Source organism: Salmo salar, chromosome 02 (assembly GCF_965601325.2).
Source record: "Salmo salar chromosome 02, fSalSal1, whole genome shotgun sequence".
In the NCBI taxonomy this organism is placed as follows: Eukaryota; Metazoa; Chordata; class Actinopteri; order Salmoniformes; family Salmonidae; genus Salmo; species Salmo salar.
In genome coordinates, this window is record NC_138292.1 from 62232554 (window position 1) to 62249207 (window position 16654).

Below are 16654 nucleotides of genomic sequence, written 5' to 3' on the forward strand. Positions count from 1 at the left end.
TCCATCCAGGCAGACAGTCAAAGTCACATATGTGGGACTTGGACAGGGGACAGCTCTTGGTATGACGTTAACGGTTAGCAGCTTAGCAGCCCAACTGCCTCTGGACTGCCTGGTCAGCATACAGCCAACACATTCTCTCGTCTGTCTGTCTGTGTGTGTGTGTGTGTGTGTGTGTGTGTGTGTGTGTGTGTGTGTGTGTGTGTGTGTGTGTGTGTGTGTGTGTGTGTGTGTGTGTGTGTGTGTGTGTGTGTGTGTGTGTGTGTGTGTGTGTGTGTGTGTCTGCTTGTCTGGGTTGGGCTCTGGGCTGGGTCGCATATGAGTCCTTGCCTGATAGAGCAACTACAGCTCCCACAGGTGTGTGCATGCGAGTGTGTGTGTGTCTATGGGTCATTGAGGGGCCGACGTTACTCTCTCATTCATAAACATGGGGGTGGTAAGGACACCAAGTGGTCAAAATTCCCCAAGGAACACCACCTTTAGCTCCAATCCTTTCACTGACAAATTCAATATCCCCGTGTTGTCGTCACCGTGTCTCGTCACAATCAAATACTTTCACATCCAATCAGCAGAAAAGTTAGCTGGCATCGAGCCATTGATTTCTCATGGTGCAACACTACAGTGTGAGTAATCCTCTATCAATACAGTCAATCAATGTCCTCCACATAAACCAATACATTCAATCAACATCCTCTACCTAAACCACAATGTAATACACATAAGCTGGTTTTCAGACAAATATGTTCTCAGTCAAACGTATGTCAATTAACATTCTTCCTGTATGCCAACCCCATTGGCTGATGGGAACCCACCACTGACTGAACCTACCAATGAGAGCTATTCATCTAGTGTATCAGCTGTTCTGTTTGTTTCGATTCATCTGGGCTCTGGGGACAACATCTGCATTGAAATATTTCCTTCTAATGATCTTTAAATGACTTCACAGGACAAATCACCTGCTCGGAACACTTAAAGTTGGAAATTGGCTCATTGCATATAATTTATGGATGTTGAGAGTCACTGAGTGAGACACCCCCGCTCTCCAGAGACTAATGGATCGGCCCAGACAGTAATGACTGGGGTGTATCGGGCTGACAGTTATGGATACTCTTACCACTGACTGTATAGGGGAGAGAATTTACAGACCCATCTCGAGTAGTCAAAGCACACTACAACACACTCAGACACACACAATGTTGACACATACATCAGGGTGGAGGGGTGGGGGAGGGAGACGAGAGAGAGGGGGGGGGGAAGGGAAGGAAGGGAGGGACAGAAAGGAGGGACAAGAAAAAATACAAAAAGAGAGGAAGAGAAAGTGAAAGACAGACGGAAAGAGAGAGAGGAAAATAGGAACGATAAACCCTCCTCAAGCAGCTCAGCGTGATTATCATGGTGATTGTCATGGTGATTATCATGGTGATTGTCATTATAATCTGTCTCCAGCCTTGCCTTGTGCCATCAGTTGACGTGTAATAGATTGAGTTATTGGCAATGTCACATGCCCTCATTCAGACAGTACTCCATGATTGTAATAGGCCAGCTGATCAATCATTCAACACAATAGGGCTGACATAAGCAGGTCAAGGGAGGAATTTTACAGAGAGAAACAGACAATAAATTATGTTAAAGTAACGGCATTGCTTAAGATATTCATGATGGCCATACTTCCTAGTGTCTAACCAGTAAAAATAGGTTTATTAGTAGTGGCTACTTGTAGTGGAAGCTGGAGGGGGATTGTGTCCAGTCAGTGACCCTACGTGTTTTGATAAAGAGATGATTGGGGAGGTATCCTAGGGTGTGTGTTTTGGCTTGGAGGGGAAAGGGGTAAGCAGCTTAGGAGGCAGGATTACGACTGACAAATAATTAAGAAGGGGAGAGGCCAGAGGAGGACACACCCAACAGCATATTACAGCCAGCCTTAACGGTCTCTATTCAGAATATCTAGTTCAGCCTTAACCGTCTCAATTCAGAGTATCTAGTTCAGCCTTAACCGTCTCAAATCAGAGTATCTAGTTCAGCCTTAACCGTCTCTATTCAGAGTATCTAGTTCAGCCTTAACCGTCTCTATTCAGAGTATCTAGTTCAGCCTTACCCATCTCTATTCAGAGTATCTAGTTCAGCCTTAACCGTCTCTATTCAGAGTATCTAGTTCAGCCTTAACCGTCTCTATTCAGAGTATCTAGTTCAGCCTTAACCATCTATATTCAGAGAACCTAGTTCAGCCTTAACCGTCTCTATTCAGAGAACCTAGTTCAGCCTTAACCGTCTCTATTCAGAGAACCTAGTTCAGCCTTAACCGTCTCTATTCAGAGAACCTAGTTCAGCCTTAACCGTCTCTATTCGGGGGAGTATCTAGTTTTTACATTTTAACCGTCTCTATTCGGAGTATCTATTTCAGCCTTAACAGTCTCTATTCGGAGTATCTAGTTCAGCCTTAACCGTCTCTATTCAGAATATCTAGTTCAGTCTTAACCGTCTCAATTCAGAGTATCTAGTTCAGCCTTAACCGTCACTATTCAGAATATCGACTTCAGCCTTAACCGTCTCAATTCAGAGTATCTACTTCAGCCTTAACCGTCTCAATTCAGAGTATCTACTTCAGCCTTAACCGTCTCAATTCAGAGTATCTAGTTCAGCCTTAACCCTCTCAATTCAGAGTATCTAGTTCAGCCTTCTTGTTAACAAACTATAGATTTGGTAAGTCGGTTAGGACATCTACATTGTGCATGACACAAGTACATTTAGCAACAATTGTTTACAAACAGATTATTTCATTTATAATTCCCTGTATCACAATTCCAGTGGCTCAGAAGTTTACAAACACTAAGTTGACTGTGCCTTTAAACAGCTTGGAAAATTCCAGACAATGATGTCATGGCTTTAGAAGCTTCTGATAGGCTAATTGACATAATTTGAGTCAATTGGAGAGTGTACCTGTGGATATATTTCAAGGCCTACTGTCAAACTCAGTGCCTCGTTGCTTGACATCATGGGACAATCAAAAGAAATCAGCCAGGACCTCAGAAAAACAATTGTAGACCTCCACAAGTCTGGTTCATCCTTGGGAGCAATTTCCAAATGCCTGAAGGTACACCCACGTTCATCTGTACAAACAATAGTACTCAAGTATAAACACCATGGGACCACGCAGCTGTCATACCACTCAGGAAGGAGACGCATTCTGTCTCCTAGAGATGAACGTACTTTGGTGCGAAAAGTGCAAATAAATCCCAGAACAACAGCAAAGGACCTTGTGAAGATGCTGGAGGAAACAGGAACAATAGTATCTATATCCACAGTAAAATGTGTCCTATATCGACATAACCTGAAAGGCCGCTCTGCAAGGAAGAAGCCACTGCTCCAAAACCGTGATAAAAAAGCCAGACTACGGTTTGCAACTGCACATAGGGACAAAGATCGTACTTTTTGGAGAAATGTTCTCTGGTCTGATGTAAGAAAAATATAACTGTTTGACGATAATGACCATCGTTATGTTTGGAGGGAAAATGGGGAGGTTTGCAAGCCGAAGAACACCATCCCAACTGTGAAGCATGGGGGTGGCAGCATCATGTTGTGGGGGTGCTTTGCTGCAGGAGGGACTTGTGCACTTCACAAGATAAATGGCATTATGAGGAAGGAAAATTATGTGGATATATTGAAGCAACATCTCAAGACATCATTCAGGAAGTTAAAGCTTGGTCACAAATGGCTCTCCAAATGGACAATGTGTCACGTCCTGACCATAGAGAGCTCTTATTTTCTATGGTAGAGTAGGTCAGGGCATGACTGGGGGGGTTTATCTAGTTTATTTATTTATATGTTGTGTTCTAGTTTCTTTTTTCTATGTTGGGTTTTTTGTATGATTCCCAATTAGAGGCAGCTTGTCACCGTTGTCTCTAATTGGGGATCATATTTGGGTGATTTTGTTTTTCCCACCTGTGTTTGTGGGATATTATTTTGAGTTAGTGCATGTTGCACCTTTGTCATCACGGTTTGTTGTTTGTTTATAGCTTATTGATTGTCTTGCTAAGTTTCACATAATAATAAAGATGTTGAACGACACTCACGCTGCGCCTTGGTCCGTTTCTACAAACGAACGTGACAGAATATCCCACCACACCAGGACCAAGCAGCGTGGCCAGGAAGAGTGGACATGGGAGGAAATCCTGGACGGCAAACGACCCTGGACGCGGATTGGAGAATATCGCCATCCAAGGGAGGAATTAGAGGCAGCAAGAGAGGAACGGCGACGATACGAGGAATTAGCACGGAAACGATGGAAGGCCGATAGGCAGCTCCCCCCCCAAAAAAATTTGGGGGCACACGGGGAGATTGGCGGAGTCAGGGTTTAGACCTGAGCCAACTCCCCGTGCTTACCGTGGGGAGCGTGTGACCAGTCAGGCACCGTGTTATGCGGTGATGCGCACCGTATCTCCAGTGCACCTTCACAGCCCAGTGCATCCTGTGCCAGCGCCCCGCACTTGCCGGGCTAAAATGAGCATTCAGCCAGGACGGGTTGTGCCAGCTCTACGCTCCAGACCTCCAGTGCGCCTCCACGGTCCAGTATACCTTGCACCGGTTCTACGCACCAGGTCTCCAGTGTGCCTCCACAGCCCAGTACGTCCTGTGCCTCCACCTCGCACTCTCCCTGAAGTGCGTGTCCTCAGTCAGATATGTCCTGTGCCTGCTCTCCGCACTCGCCCTGAGGCGCGTGTTACCAGTCTGGCGCCACCTGTGCCGGCCCCACGCATCAGGCCTCCAGTGCGCCTTCCCGTTCCAGAGCTTCCGGCGACAGTTCCCAGAACAGAGCTTCCAGCGACAGTTCCCTGTCCAGAGCTTCCAGCGACAGTTCCCATTCCAGAGCTTCCGGCGACAGTTCCCAGTCCAGAGCTTCCGGCGACAGTTCCCAGTCCAGAGCTTCCGGCGACAGTTCCCAGTCCAGAGCTTCCGGCGACAGTTTCCTGTCCAGAGCTTCCGGCGACGTTTCACAGTCCGGAACCTCCAGAGACGGTCCACAGTCTGGAACCTCCAGAGACGGTCTACAGTCCGGAACCTCCTGAGACAGTCCACAGTCCGGAACCTCCTGAGATGACCCACGTTCAGGAACCTCCTGAGACGGCCTACGGCTCGGAGCCTCCAGTGACGATCCACGGCCCGGAGCCTCCAGGGATGATCCACGGCCCGGAGCCTCCTGTGACGATCCATAGTCCACAGTCTCCAATGACGGTCTGCAGTCCAGAGTCTCCAGCGACGGTCTGCGGTCCAGAGTCTCCAGCGACGGTCTGCGGTCCAGAGTCTCCAGCGACGGTCTGCGGTCCAGAGTCTCCAGCGACGGTCTGCGGTCCAGAGCCTCCAGCGACGGTCTGCGGTCCAGAGCCTCCAGCAACGGTCGGTGGTCCAGAGCCTCCAGTGACGGTCGGCGCTCCAGAGCATCCTGTGACGGTCGGCAGTTCAGAGCCTCCAGCGACGGTCGGCAGTCCAGAGCCTCCACCGATGCTGGCGGATTCGCAGGATGAGAGGGTTCTTCGTCCTGCACCAGAGCCGCCTCCAATGCTGGTGGATCCGCAGGATGAGAGGGTTCTTCGTCCCGCACCAGAACCGCCTCCGATGCTGGAGGATCCGCGGGATGAGAAGGTTCTTCGTCCTGCACCAGAGCCGCCACCAACACTAGACAACCCCCCTAACCCTCCCTTTTGGTTTCAGGTTTTGCGGCCGGAGTCCGCACCTTTGGGGGGGGGGGGGGGGGGGGGTACTGTCATGTCCTGACCATAGAGAGCTCTTATTTTCTATGGTAGAGTAGGTCAGGGCATGACTGGGGGGTTTATCTAGTTTATTTATTTCTATGTTGTGTTCTAGTTTCTTTTTTCTATGTTGGGGTTTTGTATGATTCCCAATTAGAGGCAGCTGGTCATCGTTGTCTCTAATTGGGGATCATATTTAAGTAGTTGTTTTTCCCACCTGTGTTTGTGGGATATTATTTTGAGTTGATGCATGTTGCACCTCTGTCGTCACGGTTTGTTGTTTGTTTATAGTTTATTGTTTGTCTTGCTAAGTTTCACATAATAATAAAGATGTGGAACGATACTCACGCTGCGCCTTGGTCCGTTTCTCCAAACGAACGTGACACAATGACCCCAAGCATACTTCCAAAGTTGTGGCAAAATAGCTTAAGGACAACAAAGTCAAAGTATTGGAGTGGCCATTTCAAAACCCTGACCTCAATCCCATAGAAAATGTGTGGGCAGAACTGAAAAAGCGTGTTTGAGCAAGGAGGAGCGCAAACCTGACTCAGTTACACCAGCTCTGTCAGGAGGAATGGGCCAAAATTCACCCAACTTATTGTGGGAAGCTTGTGGAAGGGTACCCAAAACGTTTGACCCAAGTTAGACAATTTAAAGGCCATGCTACCAACTACTAATTGAGTGTATGTAAACTTCTGACCCACTGGGAATGTGATGAAAGAAATAAAAGCTGAAATAAATCATTTTCTCTACTATTAATCTGACATTTCACATTCTTAAAATAAAGTGGTGATCCTAACTGAGCTAAGACAGGGAATTTTTACTAGGATTAAATGTCAGGAATTGTGAAAAACTGAGTTAAAAATGTATTTGGCTAAGGTGCATGCAAACTTCCGACTTCAACTGTAGCTTCTATGAATGTCTATGTATACTTGTGTAAAGATGTCATATTGTCACGGCTATCAGTGTAGCAGGAAGGGCCAGAGTCAAGGGCAGGAGACGGAGGTCCAAAAACACAGATGTTTATTAACACCGTTTGGAAAAAATAGGCAGCCGTAATACTGGGTGCGCCTAAACACCCGACAGGAGCACAGCTCCAAAACAATAAAGAGAACGGGGCGCAGCCCGGCAATAATAAATTGACAGCTCCACAAAACGCTGAACTAACAGGCAGCGTAAATACGAACAGCCCTTCGAAATGACACAAAACAATCCTGCACGAATACCTGAAGAAAAAGGAAAAACTAAATACCCCCCCACACTAATTACAAACAAGGAACAGGTGCAGACCTAGACAGACAAAACCAAACAACACAGAAACATAGATCGGTGGCAGCTAGTAGGCCGGCGACGCCGAGCGCCGCCCGACTGGGGAGGGGCGCCACCTTCTGTGGATACTGTGACACATATGTCTGCAAATGAATGTTTATGAAATCTAATCTATACAATCGCCACATCAAACTAAGTGTATTAATGTCTATGTACAGTATAGTTTATGGATGTAAATATAACTTATGACAGAATCTCAAATATATATATATATGTATATTTTTCACACTTTTTTGGTTACTACATGATTCCATATGTGTTATTTCATAGTTTTTATGTCTTCACTATTATACTACAATGTAGAAAAAAGAAGAAGTAGGTGTTCTAAAACTTTTGACCGGTAGTGTATCGGTGTAATATCTGTATCGGTGTAATATCTGTATCTCTCTCGCTTTCTATCTCTGTTTCCCTCTCCCTCTCTCTCACTCTCTTTATCGCTCTCTCCCGCTCTCTCTCTCGACATGACATTAGCCAGCTCAGAGAGCATGATGATGCTAGCTCTGATGACTTAGCGTGACTGGTAAGCCTCTACTCTCCCTCCCTGAAGTACAGCGGCCGTCTGAGAAGGGCAGATGAATATGTCTAAACACTGGAAAGAATTGAAGACGGTTAATGGAGAGGCCTATTTACATAGTCAGTCGACCCTAAGTCTCCTGTTAAGAATCACAAGAGCCTCAAACACCCCAGCTAAAACATCAAGCCAGAGGACTACGGTCTATTGTGTTTGTGTGTGTGTGTGTGTGTTCCTATGGTCAATTACACTGCATATCCTTTTACCCATAGGTCTCTTTGAACTCGGAAGTCACATTCCTATGGTAAAACCATTAGTGAATAGCCATATTGATTTGCAGTCAGGAAACTGACTTCTCGCTTTTAAGTAGGAAATAAGGTAACTGAGAGGTCATCAATTGTCATAAAAGAGGAAAAAGTCAATGATTACCTGTAAAACTCTTTAACTTTAAAACACTTCTCATTACTGAACCATCAACTGAAGGTTGTAAACCTTTTCTCATCCCTCGAAAAAACATTCATAAAGGGTTTATAAAGTGTTTATAACTGATCTAGTCTATAGCTCACCTATTACACAGAAAGGCTTCCGGGCGAAACGGAGGCGACCCTGCCATCCTCTGTAGCGACAGCAGCAGCCGGCCGACCAGATCCTGATGATGTACTCCAGCCCGAACACCACAATCATCACAAACTCCTACAGGAAGTGACAAAACAGGAAGTCAGGGGAAAGTGATACACAATGACTAAGCAATTGCTATAAATTTACAAAAAGGTGTCACACGTGTAGATAGGTCTAACTGTTTATACAGTCATATGAAAAAGTTTGTCACCCCTCTGAGGCTGCATAATAATTTACACTGTCGTCACAGAAAATGATCACAGTGGCATGCCATTCATTTTCTGATAAAAGCTGAGTCCTGGGGTATTGTCCAGACAAAGTTTTTTAGTGTAGCAATATTAAGTTGTATGAAATTAAATCAGATGTGAAAAATAGGCTATGCAAAAATGTGGGCACCCTTGTCATTCTGTTGATTTGAATACCTGTAACTACTTAGCACTGATTAATTGGAACACACAATTGGTTTGGTGAGCTCATTAAGCCTTGAACTCATAGACAAGTGCATCCAAATCATGAGAAAAGGTATTTAAGGTGGCCAATTGCAAGTTGTTGTTCTCTTTGACTCTCCTCTGAAGAGTGGCAACATGGGGGCCTCAAAACAACTCTCAAATGACCTGAAAACAAAGATTGTTCAACATTATGGTTTAGAGGAAGGCTACAAAAAGCTATCGCAGAGATTTAAGCTGTCAGTGTCCACTGTGAGGAACATAATGAGGAAATCGAAGACCACAGGCACAGTTCTTGTTAAGGCCAGAAGTGTCAGGCCAAGTAAAATATCGGAGAGGCAAAGGCGAAGGATGGTGAGAACGGTCAAAAACAGCCCACAGACCACCTCCAAAGACCTACAACATCATCTTGCTGCAGATGGTGTCACTGTGCATCGTTCAACAATTCAGCACACTTTGCACAAGGAGAAGCTGTATGGGAGAGTGATGCGGAAGAAGCCTTTTCTGCACACACGCCACAAACAGAGTCGCTTGAGGTATGCAAACGCAAATTTGGACAAGCCAGCTTCATTTTGGAATAAGGTGCTGTGGACTGATGAAACAAAGATTGAGTTATTTGGTCATAACAAGGGACGTTATGCATGGCGGCAAAAGAACACAGCGTTCCAAGAAAAACACTTGCTACCCACAGTATAATTTGGTGGGGGTTCCATCATGCATCATGCTGTGGGGCTGTGTGGCCAGTGCTGGGAATCTTGTTCAAGTTGAGGGTCGCATGGATTCCACTCAATATCAGCAGATTCTTGGGAATAATGTTGAAGAATCAGTCACAAAGTTGAAGTTACGCCGGGGCTGAATATTTCAACAAGACAACGACCCAAAACACTGCTCAAAATCTACCCGGGCATTTATGCTGAGGAACTAGTACAATGTTCTGGAATGGTCATCCCAGTCCCCAGACCTGAATATCATTGAGAATCTGTGGGTGTTGATTAGAAGCTCAGTTCAGTTTCAGTTTCTGACATTTTCTGTTTCTGACATGTGTACTGTTGTCTCTCTCTCTCTCTCTCTCTCTCTCCTCTCTCTCTCTCTCTCTCTCTCTCTCTCTCTCTCTCTCTCTCTCTCTCTCTCTCTCTCTCTCTCTCTCTCTCTCTCTCTCTCTCTCTCTCTCTCTCTCTCTCTCTCTCTCTCTCTCCTCTCTCTCTCTCTCTCTCTCTCTCTCATATATATATATATATATATGGTACCCCTATATACACTGCTCAAAAAAATTGAGGGAACACTTAAACAACTCAATGTAACTCCAAGTCAATCACACTTCTGTGAAATCAAACTGTCCACTTAGGAAGCAACACTGATTGACAATAAATTTCACATGCTGTTGTGCAAATGGAATAGACAACAGGTGGAAATTATAGGCAATTAGCAAGACACCCCCATTAAAGGAGTAGTTCTGCAGGTGGTGACCACAGACCACTTCTCAGTTCCTATGCTTCCTGGCTGATGTTTTGGTCACTTTTGAATGCTGGCGGTGCTTTCACTCTAGTGGTAGCATGAGACGGAGTCTACAACCCACACAAGTGGCTCAGGTAGTGCAGCTCATCCAGGATGGCACATCAATGCGAGCTGTGGCAAGAAGGTTTGCTGTGTCTGTCAGCGTAGTGTCCAGAGCATGGAGGCGCTACCAGGAGACAGGCCAGTACATCAGGAGATATGGAGGAGGCCGTAGGAGGGCAACAACCCAGCAGCAGGACCGCTACCTCCACCTTTGTGCAAGGAGGAGCAGGAGAAGCACTGCCAGAGCCCTGCAAAATGACCTCCAGCAGGCCACAAATGTGCATGTGTCTGCTCAAACGGTCAGAAACAGACTCCATGAGGGTGGTATGAGGGCCCAACGTCCACAGGTGGGGGTTGTGCTTACAGCCCAACACCGTGCAGGACGTTTGTCATTTGCCAGAGAACACCAAGATTGGCAAATTCGCCACTGGCGCCCTGTGCTCTTCACAGATGAAAGCAGGTTCACACTGAGCACGTGACAGACGTGACAGAGTCTGGAGATGCCGTGGAGAACGTTCTACTGCCTGCAACATCCTCCAGTATGACCGGTTTGGCGGTGGGTCAGTCATGGTGTGGGGTGGCATTTCTTTGGGGGGCCGCACAGCCCTCCATGTGCTCGCCAGAGGTAGCCTGACTGCAATTAGGTACCGAGATGAGATCCTCAGACCCCTTGTGAGACCATATGCTGGTGCGGTTGGCCCTGGGTTCCTCCTAATGCAAGACAATGCTAGACCTCATGTGGCTGGAGTGTGTCAGCAGTTCCTGCAAGAGGAAGGCATTGATGCTATGGACTGGCCCGCCCGTTCCCCAGACCTGAATCCAATTGAGCACATCTGGGACATCATGTCTCGCTCCATCCACCAACGTCACGTTGCACCACAGACTGTCCAGGAGTTGGCGGATGCTTTAGTCCAGGTCTGGGAGGAGATCCCTCAGGAGACCATCCGCCACCTCATCAGGAGCATGCCCAGGCATTGTAGAGAGGTCATACAGGCATGTGGAGGCCACACACACTACTGAGCCTCATTTTGACTTGTTTCAAGGACATTACATCAAAGTTGGATCAGCCTGTAGTGTGGTTTTCCACTTTAATTTTGAGTGTGACTCCAAATCCAGACCTCCATGGGTTGATAAATTGGATTTCCATTGATTATTTTTGTGTGATTTTGTTGTCAGCACATTCAACTATGTAAAGAAAAAAGTATTTAATAAGATTATTTCTTTCATTCAGATCTAGGATGTGTTGTTTAAGTGTTCCCTTTATTTTTTTGAGCAGTATATATATATATATATATATATATATATATATAGGGGTACCATCAGGTGGACCATCAGTCGATAAGCAAACCAAGGTTGACTCCCGTAAATGGAGTTCATTTCTTCCAGTTCACCACTCAAGTTCGAGCTCTGTACAATTAACACTCATCTCTCACTTGTCTATTTCCCAGTTGCTGAACAATAATGCTTCAAATATCAATATATTTCAGCAACAATTTCAATGACTGTCAACATCAACAACAGGGAAATACAGAGACAATGATGATGACCAATTGATGACCCTTTTGCTCACTCTCTCTCGCGGCCTTCAAGTCTGCTGTAACAGTATGGTGCTGACTCATCGCAGGGTACGGTCAGTGGATAGTGACCTGCTAGCAGCATTTCAATAATAGTACACTATCTAGAACTTTGAAGGTTTATTCAGCTTCCCCCATAGTTTAACCCTTTGAAGAACTATTTTTGGTTCCAGGTAGATCCCTTTTGGGTACCATGTAGAACCCTTACCTCAGAGGGTTCTACATGCAACCCAAAAGGGTTCTACCTGAAACCAAAAAGGGTTCTCCTATGGGGACATCCGAAGAACCCTTTTTGTACCCTTTTTTCTAAGAGTGTAGAAGAAGAAATCAATGTTGGCCCCGGATCAAATTACTAAACTCAATCTGGAGACAACGCATGAACCTTGGCCTGTATTGATTTTTCCTATAAGGACCACATACGTAGCAAGAGAGAGCTCTGCATCAGTAGGGTTCTTAACGTGGTGAAGTCCGTTTGAATCTGCTTTATTCACTATCAAATGACTAGATAATGGGAAAACACAGAAGTGTTCCCAATTGATCAGATTGACTAACTGATACCAGAATGTATTCATATCCTCTTACCTAATTACTAATAGAAATCTATTTGTGCAAAGAGGAGTTTGATTGAAAGCTCAACACACTTTACCGCTTTGTATTTGCCTGTTGTGAAGCGATAGGTGACACTGCTTTCTTCTATCCACAGTGTCACCTATCACTGCACTCATTGTAAACAGGCACGCTGATGAACAGCTTCTGTGTCTGTGTCTGTGTCAGAACATGTGCCTAGTTTCAATCAGTTTCTCACCAGGATGAGCAGACAGTTGGAAGAGAAGTCCTGGTGAGCCGGAATGGTGGAGAACACAGACAGGACCAAGCAACCAAAGACCAGGACGAACCTACAGGACAAAACAGAGCGAAATCATAAATACATTTATCCAGAGCCATATGAAACAGAAGAAGACTCTGGCAGTTTGGTCAGGAAATGCCTTATCTTATTATTAATGCTAACGTGATTAGCTTGAAACATGCACCGTCGCTGGACTGGACAAGCAGAAATATCCGACCCTACCTCTTTCTGCAAAGAACCACAGTCGGTGATAATCTTCCACCTTCATTATGATATGATCTTTTATTTTCCCATGAATTAAATCTGAAATATGAGGTGGGCCAATGGCTTTCCAAGTAGCATCAATGGCAAAATGACGAGCAATCGGATTTAGAGTTATAGATGTCTTTTGTGTTAAATGGTGAGAGGACATCTGTGTTTGATCAGGATTGAGCTCCGTCTTAAGCTTGGCTGTGCCTATGGAGTTTGTGAGGGAAAGGCTAAGATAGGGCTTTGGATGCCAAATTACTTATTCTCTTTGTCTTTCTAGGATTATCATTGAAACTATAGCATCTTGATTTTTCTGCAAAGCAGGACTATTGAAACTAGTGGAAGTTGTTGCATTTCTGTATCTACTGGGCAAAAACTGGTTGCATCAACGTTGTTTCCACATCATTTCAACCCCAAAATTCAATGTGATGATGTTGAATCAACGTGGAAAACTGATTGGATTTGCAAAAAGTCATCAATGTAACAGAATGTCGCCTATTTGAACCTATATCCAATTAGTTGACAAGTCAACAGAATCGAAATCAAAACTATATGCTGGAAAGATGTCTGAGCCCAGTGGGGGGTGAGTCATCACAAAGACAAAGCACTGTTGACCCAACACTGCTGTAGGGGAGAGATTAGCCTAGCATGCTAATTGTCTAGGTTCTCCAGGATAACAACAGTGAGAATATGGTGTCTGGCTATGAAGATAGAAACTGAACACTGAGTTTAGATAGAAGAGTCATTCCAGTGTGACGACAGTGGCATTCACAAAATGTAAACAATTAGAAACCTATAGAATCCATCCAAATAAGGTCAGCCAATACGTCACTAGGACTTCGTCTCATGTCCCCCGACCTCCCTTCTCTTCCTTCTCAGTCAATATTTGAGAGTGACATTCAGAAATGTAAACAATCATCAAGAACCCCAATTAGGTCAAGGAAGATGTCACTATGGCGCACAAGATGTTGCTACAACTTCCTCTACCGTCCCCCCCGACCAGCCATTTCTCTTCCCTCTCCCTTCTCCACAGCTGTAGCCTATGGAGTATGGATGATGAGAGGCTAGAGACAATTAAGCCATTCCCTGGTGCCCGTAAGCTAGGCCCTAAATCATCACTAAGATGAAAGAAGATGAAGAACCTTTAAAAGTTGAAACGCATGGCCAAGCGGGTCAGGGGGGTGACTTCCAGACTGAGCTTCTTGAGCAGTGTCTGTGTGAAAAGGGTGGGCGTCCTGTGGGGGTCGCGATCCCCAGCCGACCTTTAGCTGACCGCTATAGGACTGTGCTGATGTGACCCCGGCCCCGATCTGACCTTTGACTCCAAGAGGGAGCCCAAACAGAGGTTACAGTTTTCCATAGCCCGAGGATGTGGTTATTTCGATTTGGTCGTCGTCATCTGTCGTCCAATACGCTCTCCTCCTTCTGCGAGGAGTCAGGAAGTAGAAGGCTTTGTATGTAACCCAAGAAGTTATATAAAAAGTATTCCTTTTCAAGTCTGAGTATTTAACGTTTTAGTGTTTTTACATTAAAAAATACATCCTAATGAATCAGTTTGAAGTTTGGGAAGTTGGAGTATTTAAAAGTTTTGGGTACTTTGGGAAGTTAATCAATTGTGCACATGTCTGGACTGGTGAATGCGTGCGCTGACAAGTATCATGTAGCTGTCAACTGAAAGGACAGCTCGCCTCATAAGTCTTCCTCCACTCTCTCTCTCTTGTCAAGATCTCTAAAGGAGAATTAGTGGCTGCTAAACAAGGTTTTCAGAGTTCCTCCTTATCTAACTATAGTAAACACCAATGTCTCTCTTTACAAAACAAATAGAACCATTTCTGAAATATTTAATGAAAAACAATTAATTAGTTATGAAAAACAGACAAGGTTGTTTATCATTGAACGATCTTCCCTAATTACTTTGCCGCCGCCTCCCCGTCCTCTCTGCAGGCCTCGGTTCCCCGTGTCACATACTGTTGTGGCGGGTCGCTGTCCCAAATTGCACCCTATTCCCTACGCAGTATGGTGCACTAGATCGGGAATAGGGTGCCATTTGGGACGCGGGGCTAGTATCTGGAGTCTGTCAGAGCCCTCACAGCTCCAACAGAACACAGAACTGCCCTTAACCTTTTAAAGAGAGCCCCAGAGTAAATAACACACGCAGGCACACGCACGCACGCACGCACGCACGCACGCACGCACGCACGCACACACACACACACACACACACACACACACACACACACACACACACACACACACACACACACACACACACACACACACACACACACACACACACACACACACACACACACACACACCAGTAGCAGGCAGTAAGTGCTTGTCTATTTTGTATAATTTAATTGATTTGTTTTGAAACAGAGTGCCAAGAAAATGACTAATGTCCAATCACTGGGGTCTGTCGTACTGGCTACATTACACCCAATCATCCTCATTTTGAATTAGATTTGCAGCAAAAAGCAGATGTCTGCATTTGTTTGGCTCCCGATCAGTCGTGTTGTCAGGCTCTCAGTGGATATCTGTGGTAGCACGAAGGTCTGGTAGTGTTGTTTGTACGGATCACAAACAACCCTACCAGAAAAGTTGGAGTAGCAACCTTAGAAAAACATGTACACTGCAAATACTGCACGTTTGTATTGTATACGATTGTAAGGACAGGGTAGGCAGAGGATGTGAGGTACAGTAACCTTGGATGACACTGTCTTCTTTCCAAACACCTCTCTTAGCAGAGGATAGAGTGAGTAGAAAGTAGATGCTGTATACAGGAGGGGAAAGAGGTCATAACCTTGGATGGCACTGTTTCCCGTCTATTCTTCTTCTCTTAGCACAGGATAGGGTGAATAGCGCTTGACTGTATACACTACTGCACATACTCAAAGAGCAATGAAGAGGAAGCGACACACAGGAAATACCACTGTATTCTATATCATTGGAAGGATTGGGCACTGGGGCAGGTAGAGTCAACCTTGGATGTCACTTTCTCTTCATTTCAAGTATTTCTTCTCTCCATATCTCTCCTCTCAGCGAAGGGTAGAACACGGTAAGATGACTATATGGATGTATACAGTATGTGTAAGGACTGAGCAGGCAGGAGTTCACATACAACCTTGGATGGCACTTTGTCCTTTCTTTCAAGTCTTTATCTCGATCTCTCCTCATTGTACAAGGCAGAGTGAATACCAGCTGCACGTATACAGTAGGTAAAAGTGGAGAATATATACTGCTCAAAAAAATAAAGGGAACACTTAAACAACACATCCTAGATCTGAATGAAAGAAATAATCTTATTAAATACTTTTTTCTTTACATAGTTGAATGTGCTGACAACAAAATCACACAAAAATAATCAATGGAAATCCAATTTATCAACCCATGGAGGTCTGGATTTGGAGTCACACTCAAAATTAAAGTGGAAAACCACACTACAGGCTGATCCAACTTTGATGTAATGTCCTTAAAACAAGGCAAAATGAGGCTCAGTAGTGTGTGTGGCCTCCACGTGCCTGTATGACCTCCCTACAACGCCTGGGCATGCTCCTGATGAGGTGGCGGATGCTCTCCTGAGGGATCTCCTCCCAGACCTGGACTAAAGCATCCGCCAACTCCTGGACAGTCTGTGGTGCAACGTGATGTTGGTGGATGGAGCGAGACATGATGTCCCAGATGTGCTCAATTGGATTCAGGTCTGGGGAACGGGTGGGCCAGTCCATAGCATCAATGCCTTCCTCTTGCAGGAACTGCTGACACACTCCAGCCACATGAGG

General features: G+C 45.3%; 1 protein-coding gene across 1 annotated transcript in view; it reads right to left on the reverse strand.

Moving 5' to 3' along the window:
- LOC106586654 (potassium voltage-gated channel subfamily KQT member 5-like) overlaps positions 1–16654 on the reverse strand; it is a 132954-nt gene that overhangs the window by 31933 nt on the left and 84367 nt on the right. Inside the window, exons 2-3 of the mRNA XM_082965670.1 lie at positions 12582–12672; positions 8148–8274 (exon numbers count right to left, since the gene is read on the reverse strand). Of these exons, the coding sequence (XP_082821796.1) occupies positions 8148–8274; positions 12582–12672 (218 nt within the window). The remainder of the gene's footprint in view (positions 1–8147; positions 8275–12581; positions 12673–16654) is intronic.